This window comes from Anarhichas minor, unplaced genomic scaffold (assembly GCF_050575085.1).
Source record: "Anarhichas minor isolate MPS153535 unplaced genomic scaffold, ASM5057508v1 ptg000028l, whole genome shotgun sequence".
Lineage (NCBI taxonomy): Eukaryota > Metazoa > Chordata > Actinopteri > Perciformes > Anarhichadidae > Anarhichas > Anarhichas minor.
Window position 1 is genome coordinate 13,303,277 of NW_027466474.1, and position 14,811 is coordinate 13,318,087.

At 46.1% G+C, this 14,811-nt stretch overlaps 2 protein-coding genes across 2 annotated transcripts; one reads left to right on the forward strand and one right to left on the reverse strand.

Moving 5' to 3' along the window:
- The first annotated feature begins 1,532 nt into the window (after positions 1-1,532).
- Positions 1,533-9,755, forward strand: afap1l1a (actin filament associated protein 1-like 1a). The gene is made up of 18 exons (XM_076103476.1): positions 1,533-1,656; positions 1,833-1,916; positions 2,027-2,103; positions 2,528-2,666; positions 2,827-2,922; positions 3,033-3,247; positions 3,352-3,531; positions 3,713-3,796; positions 4,427-4,502; positions 4,724-4,843; positions 4,961-5,172; positions 5,370-5,515; positions 5,654-5,726; positions 6,269-6,383; positions 7,801-7,968; positions 8,717-8,892; positions 8,991-9,113; positions 9,729-9,755. The coding sequence occupies exons 1-18, from the start codon at positions 1,533-1,535 to the stop codon at positions 9,753-9,755; spliced, it is 2,235 nt and encodes a 744-aa protein (XP_075959591.1).
- Positions 9,756-11,155: 1,400 nt separating this feature from the next.
- On the reverse strand, positions 11,156-14,297 carry gabrp (gamma-aminobutyric acid type A receptor subunit pi). Its single transcript, XM_076103352.1, has 9 exons — positions 14,245-14,297; positions 14,001-14,113; positions 13,778-13,845; positions 13,454-13,671; positions 12,786-12,868; positions 12,456-12,593; positions 12,201-12,353; positions 11,568-11,761; positions 11,156-11,476 (listed from the first exon to the last, which is right to left on the reverse strand). Exons 1-9 carry the CDS (start codon positions 14,295-14,297, stop codon positions 11,156-11,158), a joined length of 1,341 nt encoding a protein of 446 aa, XP_075959467.1.
- Between the last annotated feature and the right edge of the window lie 514 nt (positions 14,298-14,811).

Sequence of the window (14,811 nt, forward strand, 5' to 3'; positions counted from 1 at the left end):
AACGTTCTGCCTCAACTCATCTGGGTGCTGCTCAAACTGGCACATTCACACAACGGGCTGGCTTGTTGTCAGGTGCACCAAAAGTTCACCTTTAACACGCCCCACTAAATGCACATCGTGTGTGTGTGTGTGTGTGTGTGTGTGTGTGTGTGTGTGTGTGTGTGTGTGTGTGTGTGTGTGTGTGTGTGTGTGTGTGTGTGTGTGTGTGTGTGTGTGTGTGTGTGTGTGTGTGTGTGTGTGTGTGTGTGTGTGTGTGTGTGTGTGTGTGTGTTTGTTTGTTTACTTGTTGCCATATGACCGCGCCCCGAACAAAAGACTTTTCTGGCTCAGCAGCTGTCCCGTTGATGACCCGAGCAAGATGCACGGTTCAGCAGGTCTAAAGCGGCTGGACCGTGAAAATGTGGCGGGGGGGGGGAGATGGAGGGGGATGGGAAGCGGGGGGAGAGGCAGACGAGTGTGACAGCAGTGACTCAGCCAGTCGTCAGTTTGTTTTGCTGGGGATTTTCAGGATTATAGAGGTGCATTAGGATAAGACAATGCAGAGGGAAAGAATAGAGAAGAAGCTATGAAAACGGTAGAAAGAAGGGAGAATCAATTTTGTCCGATAAAGGAGGAATCCAAATATATAGACACACACACACACATCAGCAGCAGGTTGCAGACCTGTTCCCAGGACATCCAGCAGCCGGGGGAGTGAGACGGTTTATTTAACTTCTGTTCTGAAAACAGGGAGTGGACCAGATCAACATGCGATGTGGAGGATCATATATTCCGATATGCCTGAGTCCTCAAAGTGTTACAGAACCTGGAGATCCCCGGGAAGAATGCGTATTGCAGGAGGTCTGCCTGCCTGAGCCAGCTTTTGGGCTTTTGTGAGGCCTGGACTTTAAATCTCTCCACTGTCAGATAAAGATCAGGTGCCTGTGAGACTCTGCCTGCTGGTACATTTGGCCTGCTCCGGGCTCTGTAAAGTGGTGCTTTGGTTATTCTGGTCAGAATCTCACATTTCTGCCAACATCTGTACGGTCTTGGCAGCACGCTTAATTTACCTTCTTAGCATTGAGAGCGACAGTTGATTGAAGTTTGGGCTCGTGCCAAATCGTGCCTGAGCCAGCAACATTTCAGAGCTGCTGCAGAAAGGCAACACTGGTTTTCTTTGCTCCTTGTGCGGGATATTGTTATTCTGTGTACGATTTGCTATTTTGGGAAGCTTCATTTCCGTTTTCTGGGTTAATGAGCAATTAGCAAACATGTTTCCTGTCACACCAGCCTATTGCTCTTGTTTAGTCTGGCTTGTAACTGAGCGAGGAGGAGAGGAGGGAGACTGAGGAGGGAGACTGTGTCGTAAGGTGGCAGATTGATATTGACAAACTGTGACAGAAAATGAAAGAAAGACACAGAGAAAGAGGCTCTAGTCTATGACATACACCCCTTTGGTTTATTTAGACTTGTCCGTCTGCCCTCTGCCCTCGACTGATAAACTGAAGCCGTGCACCCCCCACCCCCTGACCTTTGCCCCGCTCTGTGCAGCGATGGAGGTGTTGGTGAGTGAGCTGGGCGTCCTGCTGCAGATGCTGGACCAGGAGAGCCTCAGCTCCTCCACGCAGGAGAAGAAGACCTCCGTGTGGAACCTCCTGCAACAGATACAGCCATCAGGTCAGTGAGGAGGAGGAGGAGGAAAGATTGATGAAGTGACTGTCTGTCGGTGACTTTCTTTATTTTTCGTTCTCTTGTTTTGTCCGGGTTTTATGTAGACTCTCCGAGGGGTTATACACATAATAAAAATGTGCAAAGCACTCGACATCTGAAAATCTCTCTTTCCTTTCCTCCAGTTTCAGGAACAGACTACATCTACATGAACTCAGCAGTGTACAGAAATGGCACCAGCTTCGTAGAGTCCCTCTTCGAGACATTTGGTGAGTGTTGAGCTCCAACGCGTAGCTGTAAAATGTTCGCCGCTCCATATAAATGAGCTACAAATATCATGTTCTCTTTGTATGCAAGTCTCAGTTGTTGTCTCTTATAGACTGCGAGCTTGGAGACCTAAAGGATGTTACAGATGTGAAAGAAGACAAGAACACGCAGACGGACACTTCAAATCAGGCAAGTTGCCGAGATGTAGTCAGTTCCTAACTCACTCAGTTGCATTTGACACAGTGTGTGTGTGTGTGTGTGTGTGGGATGTATGCTGTTTGCTGTGCATCCTTTCAGCTCTCACCATCCAAATCCAACTTTGCACCAGACTAATACACATCCTAATGACTTGTGTCGAGAAAGCAAAGAGAAAACAGAGATCGTGTTCCATGTTGTGGGGGTTTCCCACGCACACATGCTCATCAGTCTGCAAGCTGTTGGAAGAGTTAAGATGCAGGGGCCCACCCAGAGACCATGTGTCTAATTTATGGATATCATTTCGAGGGTTTTACTCTGTCTCTCTTTGATGATGTAGTTCATAGGCTGTGGGAAAACAATTCTATTTCATGGTTATGAGGGAAATTTGAGAGCTGTGTTTGTGTGTTTCTCTTAGCAGAACTGTGCAGGCTCGCCAGCCCCGCGCTCCGCGAACTTTCCTCCCCCTCTGCCCACAACACCTCCTCCTGAGGAGTATTATGAGGAGGCAGTGCCCCTCAGTCCCGGCAAGTTGCCCGAGTACATCATCACACGAGGTCAGCATCTTCCCGCCCCTGCTGAACTCGGGGTCCTTAGTGTAACTTAGCTGTAAAAGAAAAAACTCCCAAGTCTGTAATTACGAAGCACAAGTTGCATTAAAGTGCACGATGGAACATAAGGAGTAATTCGGGATTTTTTTTTCTCTTTAATTTTCAGTCAGGCCTAGCCCTCCCAACTCTATAGAGGATGGGTATGAAGATGCTGAAAACAACTACCCCACTACCTGCATAAACACGCACCGCAAGAACTCTTGTGAGTTGAGAACAATGTCACCCCCTAAAATCAATAATATTACAGAATAAAACCTGCCTTTTATTTACAACAAATAACTCACTTTGTCTTCTCTGTCGTTGTCCTAGCAGACAACGACTCCGATGCTCTGAGCAGTTCCTACGAGTCCTACGAGGAGGACGAGGAAGAGAGGAGCCCCGGCGTCGGACTCACTCATCAGTGGCCCTCGGATGAGAGCTCCATGCCTCCTGCCAGGGACTGTCGCATCTGCGCCTTCCTGCTGCGGAAGAAACGTTTCGGCCAGTGGGCGAAACAGCTCACCGTCATACGGGAGAAAAGACTACAGGTGGGAGGCTGTACATTCGATTAAACCCTCGGGGAAAGCACGAATCATGCATTTCTTCTTCTCTTCTTTAACGTACAGTATCCTATGTGTCCTCCTTTCTGCAGTGCTATAAGAGCTCTAAGGACACAAACCCCTATGTGGACCTGCTCCTGCCCCAATGCACCGTGGTCTACGCACCCAAAGACAGCAAGAGGAAGCACCATGAACTCCGTTTCACCTTACCCAATGGAGATGCACTGGTGCTGGCTGTGCAAAGCAAGGAGCAGGCCCACAGATGGCTCAGGGTGAGCTTACACTTTGAAATGACATGTTTGCATGCAGGGACACAGACCGGCAACACAGCCATCAACCTTGTCGACAATCGCCGGAAGCAGTTTTCGACGATGTGGACACACACAAAAACCTCAAAAGAAAGTGTACTGTCTACCCCCCCCCCCCCCCACCCACCCCCACACACACACACAGGTTGTTAGAGAGGTGAGCGGTCAGAGCGCCGGGCCTGAGGAATCTGCGTCTCCCATCATTCCAAGAAAAACTGAACTTGACAAGGTAAGTGCAGGAGGAGAGGATGTTTGCGTTGGAACGCTCCTGTCGTTTTTTTTAATTTTTTTTATCCCCGAGACATAATTCATCTTTGCAGCCGAGGTGAGGAAAAGTCGGTGGCATGCAGCAATTGTGTTGTCACCATAAATTTCTCCTAAACAATTGCTTGGGCGAGACACAGTAAACAGTGATACCTGTGTTTGGCTTGCAGAACAAAGAGGACATATGCCGTGTAATTGGGTGTTAAGGCAGCAATGATAGGGGTGGTGGTGAGTCAGTGTTGGAGCAGGCACATCCTTTCTGTAAAGCTTACCAACCTGTCGGAACATAAAGTGCAAAAGGCCCTTACGTGAATGAAAGCACAGGAGGAAGAGAAAGGAGCCGTTATAGAGTTGTTAGGAGAAAAAGGCAAGAGGATAAGTCTGTTTGTCTAATTCCACCTTGATGTGAAAGAATGAAATAATCCAGAGGCAGATACATGTAAGCTTGATAACAAATTCTCTCTATTCTAGTCATTTAGCTTTTAATTAAGACATGTTTGCTGTGGTTTGATCCTGGCAGACAGACAGATCCTGTGTGGGGACTTAGATTCCACTGTTGAAAGTCTAAACCTGCGTTTGTGTGCTTCTTCCTCAGAGGCTGTCTGCAGACAGGAACACATCAGACTCGGACAGTGTGGGTGTGTCGACTGTTGAGAACTGCAGAGAGAATGGTGAGACAGGAAACAGGCTCAAATCAACACAGCAGCTTGTTAAAAAAAAGATATTCTGTAACTTTAGCTTTTTTTCCCCCCATTTGCTATCCATCTCAAGTCATCAGAAAATAAGTTTGTCCTGTTGTCATCACGTAACTTACTTACTAATTACAGTTTCCACATGCCAAAGATACATCGGGACAAAAAGCAACTGTTTAATCTTTTCATTTTTGATGCAGGCAAGGTGAAGCGGGGGGCTTTCGCTGCGGGCCGCAAAATCACTCGTATCATCAGCTTCTCCAAGAAGAAGCCCCCTCGGCCAGGAGATCCCCGGACCTCCTACACCGACCCTCGACGAGGTCAGACCCCAACTCACTGACACTCTTGAGATCTCCTTAGGTCCCTAGACCTCTTAAATCTCCAGGCGCGTCACTTTTCTTCATTCTTCGCTCATTATTTCCCTCCTCACCGTGCAGGCTATGTGGCGGTGCTGGTGAATCAGGTGTGGCGGGAGCAGTGGTGCTGTGTGTGCAGAGGCTCCCTGCACTTCTACAACGACAAAGGAGACGCTCGGACCTTCCTGCCTTCACTTCCTCTCCACGGCTGCGAGGTGGTCCCGGGGCTGGGACCCAAACATCCCTTTGCCTTCCGAATCCTACGGAACTGCGCGGAGGTGGCTGCTCTGGAGGTGAAATACCGAGCATTCGTTGCTTCGTTAAAGCCGCACTAATCATTGTTTTTATTTCGACAATAGGTCGAATGACTTGGGGGTCGCTTTTATTGACGAACCCACAGAGACTTACCACGGCACCCTGCAGTTTGTCTCAACTTTACAGAGAATTTTAGTGTGGAAACTCAAAGCTGACGTGTCCCTTCTCTTTTTAGGCGAGCAGCTCTGAGGAACTCGGGAGGTGGCTCGGCGTCCTCTTGGCAGAGACGGGCTCCGCGACAGATCCAGAGTCACTGCACTACGACTACGTTGACGTGGAAACCATCGCTAACATCCGCAACGCTGCGCGGCATTCCTTCCTGTGAGTGAGACAGAAGGGAGGGCGGGGGGGGGGGGGGGGAGTCAGAATACGTACATGAGGTCAAAGCAAGGCCTCTGACCAATGCCATGATGTTTAGTCCCCGTGCAGATTTCATTTCTCCTTCTTCTCTGGTCCTAGGTGGGCCACATCCTCCAGCAGCACCTACACAGACTCCAGAACATATGACGAGGTCCCTAATGAGGACATGCAGGTGGGACACATGTGCTCACACACGCTTTTTTTTAAAATTCAGTTAAACCTTATGACTTATGCCTTACGTTGATGCGACAAGATTAGAAGCTGCATGTCTGTGTGTGTGCAGCTGTTGGAGACTGTCGCTGTCTGAAAATGACACTCCGTCTCAGTCACCCGAACAGACAGACGGTGCTCTGTTACATGCCCATCAATGATGGCTTTTTGTAGGCCAGAGAAAAAGCAGTGTGTGGGCATGGGAGAGAGAAAAAAAGAGACTGATCAAACTGGTGACAGGAAGGCAAGAGGTCATGGCAGGTTTACAGCCCGTAAACTCCTTTCTTAACCCCACTGACATGCACTTAAACACATGCCTCTCACCACCTAGAGCCACAAACATCTCACACCTCAGACGTCTCAAACCAATACATTTGAAGATAAGTATATTGCTTAGCCTAATATACAAACTTTGCTTTCTTTTTTTCCCCTCCGTCGTCATCCTTCTCTTTGCATCCTCCCACATCTGTCATGTCCCCTCTAACCCCTCTCTACTCCACCCAGTCAGGGGAGGACCGCAGGCAGCAGTCTGGGAATCAAGGGAAACGGCGCTCAAGTTTCTCCAGCAGCGACTCTGACCGAACCAAGCCTTTGGTCTCCCTCAAACGAACGGGCTCCAGTAAGTATGTTTAGTCGGTCCACCAAAGTAGCATTGCCGTTCCTCCCGTGGTGCTGAGCCTATTCTCATGAAATATACTGATAGATTGATTGACATTTTTATTTATGCAGTGGAAACTGAGTGATGGAGACAGTGTTTCTCATTTCTATGGGTTAGAGATGCTGACTCAAGTGACGTCACTTGAGTCAGCAGTGGAACATATTTCTGGGTGCGGCGTTGGAAAGAAGTGAGCTCGCCAGAAATCTGCAGCCCGCTCCTCATCTCTGCTTGAGCATTACACACCCAAATCTCCAACAGTTACATTAACAGTCATGCCCAGGTTATTAGTATAGTTTGTGCAAAAGAGAACCAAAAAGTGATCCTTGTAGAACCCCTTTGATAATGGTGAGGAATGTTGATTGCGCACCGTCAGCCACAACACACTGAGCCAATAGCTGTGAGGCACTTCAATGACCCGGACTGTATCAAAGGCATTATGATGGATCCACAATCAGAGTTTCACATGTACATGTTTATCTTAAATATTCACAATATCATGCACAACCAACCAGACAGCTGAGATGTATGTGTATACAGTCGGGCCAAGTATCTTTTCAGCCTCCCACCCCTCTCTGCTTTCCATCTGTATCTCTCAATAAAAAGAAGGGGAGCAGCCTGCTGCCCTTCGAGGGAAATAAGAATAATACAGATGGCACCTCTTAATATAGTTGTGTGTCACACAGGAGTTAGATTGCAAAGCTGTACTCCTGCTGTAGCTTACACTCGTCATACAATCCTTTCAGTGGTGCACCAATTCACAGACACTCCTAAACTTTGAGCTTTTATCCGGCTCAATATTTCCCTTTTTTTTTCCTCTTCTCCCTTTCCGTCCATAATCTCTTCACTCGCTTCTCCCCCATTTGCTCCGTTGTGTCAGTTGGCCCAAAAAAAAAAAATGAGATGAGCGTCCTGAGTTTCGGAACGTGATATCGGCGTGGTCGGCTGTCTCAGTGCTGCTCTCTCGGTGCCGTTTCACGGGCCTTCGCTGTGACGTTCTGACACATCAAAGAGCCGGCGCTCTCCATGGCTGAAAGCTTCAGGATGTAACCTGAGATTTAGTGGACACTCGCATTAGATCTGCTTTTCTTGCCTCCTGACCTCTCCCTCAGCAGGAGGGTGTGTGTTTTATTTTCTATTCATGCATCGTATCTGTGTTTCCTCCCATAATTCTTTGTCTGAATTATGAAAGATAGGTTTGAAACTGTGTGCTACGCTTTCATGTAAGTGGTGGAAGTGGCGTCACGCCTCCTCAAGCGAGGAGCGTGACATTAATTAAGGACAGACTGAAAGACGGCTGTGAGATGTTTTGTCTCCTTCCCATAACCCCTGCACATTTGGCCCCTGCTCACCTTTGCTCCCTTCTGACATCTCTACCCAGACTCCAACCAATATGGAAGGTATGGGAAAACGCGAGCGGAAGAGGATGCCAAGCGCTACTTGCAGGAGAAAGAGGAGCTGGAAAGAGCGAGGGATGGGATACGGAATGCACTCGTGACCCTGCGGAAGGAGAAGAGAGAGCTGAAGGAGGAGCTGAAGACGGCCTCCGGTAAGGAGACACAAAGCCAAACAAAATAAACAGCATAGCTAGAACATACTACTGTATGTACCTTGGTTAACGATCATGTTGATTAACTTCCTAAGCAAAAGTATGAGTTAGAAAACCAGCTTGATGGTTGAGTATTTGTCTGCACCTTAATCAGAAGGCTTGAACATAAAGTGCACGTTCTGTATTCCTGCTCTGTGTCTGACCTCCATTATTAGAGGGCCGTGTGAGAAGACAACATCCCTGCAGGCATAAATAAAACATCTTAATTGCTTTTATTATTAAAAACCAAAAAACGTGGTTCTGAAAATTCCTTCTAAATAGGATTTATTTCCTTCAGTGTCACATAGTATGCTGCCAGAAGTGGTGGAAGAGTAAAAGTAGCATACCAGATTGTAAACACAAGTAAAAGTACAAAAGTAGAAGCAGAAAAATGAATCGCAAGTGCTCATTAGGCATCACAATGTAGCATGTAGCATATTATTGGATTATCTTTCACTACTTTCATGTAGTTTAATCTATAACAATACATCAGAATTTATAAACTCATCACAGGTTTGTTATGTTAAGTTTTTAATTTGAGTAAGTAGTATCTATAGCTGTAGGAGAGTAAAAAGTTGAAGAGTCTTTCTGAAGTAGTCAAGTCTTCATACCATCTAGAAAAATCTTCAAAACACAAAATCGACCTTTCAGTCCCTCGTGTGTCTCATTGTGTTGTGTGTGTGTGTGTCGCTGTGTTTCTGTGGAGCAGACAGGAGGACGTTCTCCCTGAACAAGCGCGTGTCCCAGCTGGAGGAGGCCTGTCGAGCTAAAGAGGCGGAGAGGGTGGACCAGGAGCTCCGGCTGTCTCATGTCCAAGAAAACCTCAAGAAGAGTCTGGCCGGCGGAGCTCTGGGCGCACCTGTTGAGGCTAAACCCCCAATTAAGGTGCGTTCGTTGCTCTATGCGTAAAGACGCAGTTCTTTATCTTTACATGCACACCTACTCTCATACACGTCGCTGTTTTACTTTTTATTTTTGGGTAGGCCTCCGGCAAAAAGACGCAGAATATCTACAGTGATTCTTTGCCAGTGAACTGCGCAGCGGAGATGCGTCGGAGACCTCTTTCTGTTTACGCTTCTTCAGGAACTGTCATGCGGAAGGCAAAGGTAACGCTCACAGACACTTCCTGAACAGTTCCTCAGCCCGTCATTACGGACAGCTTTCTCTCTCGGGCTTCCCAGGGAGTTGATAGGATCACAGCAGCATGTGTCATCATCTAACGGGGTTTTCACAGTTCACACGCAAATAGAGAGACGGTCTGCGTGTGTCCACACAGTCACTTTGGACATTCACAATTAAGTGCCTGGTACGTGTGAGCGTATGTTGGGTGATTATGATCAAACGGGATTCTGTCACGACACACGGATGTTTGGTATCACTTTCAGCCATGACCTAAATATTGTATAGTTTATTTCTGTTTTATTTTTTCTTAAAACAATTTATAAGAAACACATTGAATCACTGATCGCTGTATCGAAAATATTTGTCATTATTGCCATTTCTGTAAGTCTGATAAATATTAATATATAATGTTTGCGTGCACATTTCTTAATTACATTGCAGTGGCATAACTAACATTGTTTTATTCTGTACTATATGTTTGTTTTTTGTGCAGCTTATTACTCATCACTGCAATCATTTCCAATTAATTTCTTGGAATGATGACCTTATTTCCACCTTGTTACCTTTTAAATCACCTACATATGTTCCATCCTTCACAGGAATGGGAGTCAAAGAAAGAGACCTAAGAGCCGCATCATGAAGAGGACTGGAGGAAGAATAAATGGATTTCTTTGTGACATTCAGTCCTACCAAGGATAACGTCACATCCCAGAGCACAGAAAAACTGTAATGAAAGATATCAGCCACTAGGTGGAGGTACATCTCACTGAATATTTACTCTTCTGTCTTCCTAAAAGGACTTCTCCAAATGTGAGAAAAAGGACTTCTCACTGTCTGTGTAGCCAAGTACTTCCATTGCCTCTGCCGACGCTTATTCAAATGTGGCAAACAGGAAAGAAGCAAGTAAGACACAAGAAAGGTGTATTGAAAAGCACATTGCGTATTGTTGTAATGGAAAGGCCACAAGGGATTGCATTCTCATCCGGTGTTGCATGTACGGTGAAATGTTTAATTGTTAAGGTGCTATGTGAGAAATGTGATGTGTTGGTGAAATAAGTGGATGGAGGTAGTTTAAGCCACAATGTGCCTTTCATATAGTATGTTTGTTTTTTTCTGCCTGTACAGAGACTACTGTTACTATGTTTTATACTTTTATACGTTTGTTTCTCTTCATCGTCATTAGTCATACCTGTCAGAGGTTTTCATTTATGTGCCATGGAGTGTGTTATCATTTCTTTTTGACAGCACTTCTAAGCTTCTCCTCTCAGGTTGAAGCTGTGCTACACCGCAAAAAAAAAATCATCTGCTGCGTAATCCTACATCCACTTGACTGTTTTTGGCAAACCCCTCACCATATGTAATTTTATCAACTCTTCTGCCGAACCCGTGGTTGACTTGTGCACTTTACTGTTCTCCTACCTGGATAAGGGAATAATAAATGTGTCTTATTCTCACACAGGTGATCTTTAATCAATTGTTACAGCACAGACCTATACTTTGCATTCTCCGTCACTGACTTATTACTTCTAATTTCACATGATATGCTGTGAAGTAAATATACAGTATAATGGTTTCATACAAACAATGTATGACATCCAAAACAAGAAGAAGAAAGACGCACATCTACAGCAGTCGCTTAATAAAGGCAATTCAATGCAGTTCAGGCAGCCTATTGTTTACAACTAGATGACTCATCCTCATTTGTTCCGTGGAATTGTAATTAAATAGACGGATACAGGCTTTGTATCGTCACTTCTACATGTTAAAATGTTAGAAGCCACCCATTCATAGAATTATAGGTTTCAATACGGAGTGTGCTACAAAGAAGACTTTCTGGTTCCTAACTCAACTGCTTTTCATCACTTTGTCGCCCTGTCTGTGGGACAAAGAGGTTTTATTCATGTGACACAAAAAAAGCTTGTATGATCAGCTTAAATCCAGGCAGTGGCAACTGGTATTGGGGTCTCAAATGAGGAGGTATAGCAGCTTCAGGAAGTGAACAACGCAGCAGCTGGGAAATGAACGCTCAGAGAAAGAGATAGTAAAGCCAGTAGAGGATATTGACAAAGAGAAATGCCAGGGGGAAAACTTTGCGAGAGCGGCGGTCAATGTCGTGCGGATTTTCCACGACGAAGACGGACACCACCCGACACAACGCGTCCTTCGCCGAAGACGGGCCGCAGCCCTGTCCTGGCGCCTTCTCTTTGGCTCCAGCATTGTTCCTCGTGTCACTGTTGGCCGACTGCTCCGCGGTGGTGGCGATCACCATGGACTGGTTCGGTTGGGTGGACCTGACGATGGGGATGGAGCTGTTCCCGTTGGATTCATTAAACTCCCTCTGAAGCTCCTGATAGACGGACAGATCACAATGTTTTTTTTATTCTCTATTATTTATTATCTTTGAATGAGTTCCCTTCATATTTGAATGTTTTCCTCACCCTGTGTAGGTCCTCGATGGTGTGGTGCTTCATGGTGTAGAAGTGGGCGCAGGCGTACTCCACCAGTGCGCCAAAGATGAAGGTGAAGCAGATTCCCAGGTAAACGTCGATGGCCTTGATGAAGCAGTTGGCATTGGGCAGGGAAGTGCGGGCGCCCATCATCAGTGTGGTCATTGTCAGGACTGTTGTTACTCCTGGAAAATACATCATCACAGTGTTGTTTTCATAATGTACGGTGGTGGATGAACCTCTAATCCATGTATTGGTATCGTTATTGTTTTCTCCTTTGCTTTTGCTGTTGCTCTTTTATGTGAGGGTCAAATTGTGTTGAACTGGTTGCTGATGATGATATGTTGATATCTATATTCTCATAGATGCAGGACAGCTGACTCCTTCATTTAATAATCTGTAAACACAACACTGTTGAAGTTATTAGTTGAGTGATTAAGTTCAACGTCTTCATATTTAAATTTTGTATATTAAATTAAAATACCTGCTTTGTGCATATCTGCCTGACCATTATGGAGTCATACAGCAAATCAATACTTCATTTTCTCTACGATAATAATTCAAATGGATGCACTCAGATGTACCAACGTTATAACACTTTGCAGTGAGAGATCTGGTACTGACCGATGCAGGTCCTAGCTGGAACGGAGGACTGGCTGATCCAGAAAGAGACCCAGGAGAGAACCACCAGCAGGACGGAGGGAACGTACGTCTCCAAGATGAAGAACAGAACGTTTCTACGCAGTGCGAAATGCAACACCAGCTTGGGGTATTGTCCTGCGTGAAGACATGAGATTTTGAAGGTGATGTTTCAGATGTGTTCTCTTGTGCATAACCTCTGTGAGTCAGGGTGGATTCTGGGAGTTGCAAGTGTCCTACCTGTCTCGTACACGGCCTCTGACACCGATGTGTAGTAGCTCTCCACGCTGTACTGAGCCAGCCGCAGAATGTCAAGACCCTTCACTGAATCATTCCCTCGGGTCCAGTAGAACACCACATCCTGCAGGTTGTAGCCCCCTGACCACACACACACACATTAAGGCCTGCTGACCTGCTATTGTTAACATTGCCTCTTCAGTTTGATACTCACTACACTGTTGATGATGATGATGATGATGATGATGATGATGATGATGATGAAAATGGTGATGAGCAGGGTGACATGATGGTGATGAATGTCCACACTTGATGGCGCTCACAGGTACTCACAGCTCTCCAGCTGCAGGGTGCACACCTGTCTGTCCATGGGGTACTTGGTCAGGTCCATGTTGCAGGCAATCGTAGCCGTGATGCTGTTGTGTAATCACAGCAAGATCGAAAAAACAACAACACTGTTACTCCGTTCGTGTACGACCGGGCTGTTAATAACGAGTGAACTAGTCTCCCCACCGGGCAAATATCAGCAGATCAAAGACATGCATTAATTGCGTATATGATGCTGACTTGTTGCAATTCAATGAAAGTGGGGATATATTACTCACTGATGGATATCATAGTGTTCTAACCCAAAACCTGCTAAATACATTAGAAAACAAGTAACATAGCAGCTTTTTCATTGACAAACACGGACAACTTGGATCTATCGTAAAACCGAATTTCTATAATCGGCTTTATAAAATCAGACTGCACCTATGATTCAAAATAATTCCCTCAAGTTATATGACTGAGCGATGATACATAAATGCCTGTTTTTCTTTTTTTAGTAAACCCAAGGCGAATTCATGCTTTATTACCACGACAATCATAACAACAGCTTGGAATTTAAAGAAAAAGCTGAGTAGATTTTCCTTCCCCTCCTTCCTCCTTCCTCCCTTTTTTTCTGTTAGAGCATTTATCAAATATCAATAAATGGGAAATCAATATACGTCAACCTGTACCGTAGGGCATAGAGAACGGTTCCGTTGCTGAAAATGCGTATGAGGCGGTTTTCCACCGTGACGTCGTGCAGGAAGGAGCGCTTGGAGTCGGGGATGAAGGTGTCGGGGATCCACAGCAGTGACACGAGGCGGCCGTCCACGCTGACGCTCTCGTTTCCGGGGAACACGAGCCTCGAGTCCCGCCAGCGCTGACGGAGGAAGATGGTTGCGGTGTAGTCCTAAAAAGGTGATGAAAAGAAGATTTTTTATTTTTTATTTTTTTATTCATTAATTTCTTTCATCAGTCACCCACTGACACAAAACACAGTCAGAAGAGGGGTGTACCATATTGATTTCAGAGATGGCATCGATGCTGGCGATGTCGAGACTCATTCCAATTTCCACAGGGCCCTCTATCAAAGACAGAGACACAGGGAGGTTTGGAAAGGAGTCTGTTTTCAGTCAGGGACACACACACACACACACACACACACACACACACACACACACAACACATTTGCATTGACTCAAACTCAACGAAACACTCACTTAACAAGCTCATTCCTACCATTGAAATTAGGTCTGAGGTAGCGGTTGTATCCTTTCATCAGCTTCTGAATCGTTGGCTGCAGCTGAGAGTCGTTCCATTCTCCCCAGTGGTTGTTAGAATACGTACAACCACTGAGGAAGAACAAAGGGAGAGACAGAGAGGGAACCATAAAAGTTGGAGCAAAACACGAGCCGAGGAAGTGCATTTCAAATCGATGAAAATATCAATGTGTTTTCAACCCTTTTTTTTTTTTTTTTCTCACCCCTGTGTGACAGTCAGGCAGAGGGTCAGCAGCACGTGCAGCAGGACAGACATTGTGGATCGGCGGTGCAGAGGTCAGAGGTCAGCAGCTGTGCTCGGGGAGACGTGACAAACAGAAAAGGTAAAGAACCCGGGTAAAGAACCCGGGTAAAGAACCCGTCCCATCACAGGGCATGGCACCGTTTCACCGTGAGGTGGCAGCACCTCACCGAGCGTGATCCCAAACACTCGGGGGGGGGGAACGTAGCAGCACAGCAGACGTTCATTCTCACCCTTTAATGTTATCAAACTGTGCCTCCTCCCCCCCCGGCCCTCACACTTGCGGAAAATGCGCTACAAAAAAAACAAAGGTGTATCGATCTCCCCCTCCCCGTTATATGCATTCACTAGTAGCTGCTTAAGAATACAGAAAGAGATGGAGGCAGTCTCTAGATAAGACATGCGTGCGCCTACCTACCTGTTACCATGCTTGTTTGTGTGTGCGTCATGCACTCAAGTGTGTGTTCTAGTCTGTCACCTGCTGATTAATGTGGCTGCGACCTCATGATTTATTCACAAAGCCCTCCCT

Excerpts from the sequence above, each read along its gene's own strand:
- afap1l1a (XM_076103476.1), top strand. The coding sequence starts at position 1,533 with ATGGAGGTGTTGGTGAGTGAGCTGGGCGTCCTGCTGCAGATGCTGGAC. Across the intron at positions 2,667-2,826 it reads CGAGTACATCATCACACGAG|TCAGGCCTAGCCCTCCCAAC; the intron begins GTCAGCATCTTC and ends TTTAATTTTCAG. Across the intron at positions 4,503-4,723 it reads TGAGAACTGCAGAGAGAATG|GCAAGGTGAAGCGGGGGGCT; the intron begins GTGAGACAGGAA and ends TTTTTGATGCAG.
- gabrp (XM_076103352.1), bottom strand. The coding sequence starts at position 14,297 with ATGTCTGTCCTGCTGCACGTGCTGCTGACCCTCTGCCTGACTGTCACA. Across the intron at positions 13,846-14,000 it reads CCTCAGACCTAATTTCAATG|AGGGCCCTGTGGAAATTGGA; the intron begins GTAGGAATGAGC and ends TGTCTTTGATAG. Across the intron at positions 12,354-12,455 it reads AGAGGCCGTGTACGAGACAG|GACAATACCCCAAGCTGGTG; the intron begins GTAGGACACTTG and ends GTCTTCACGCAG.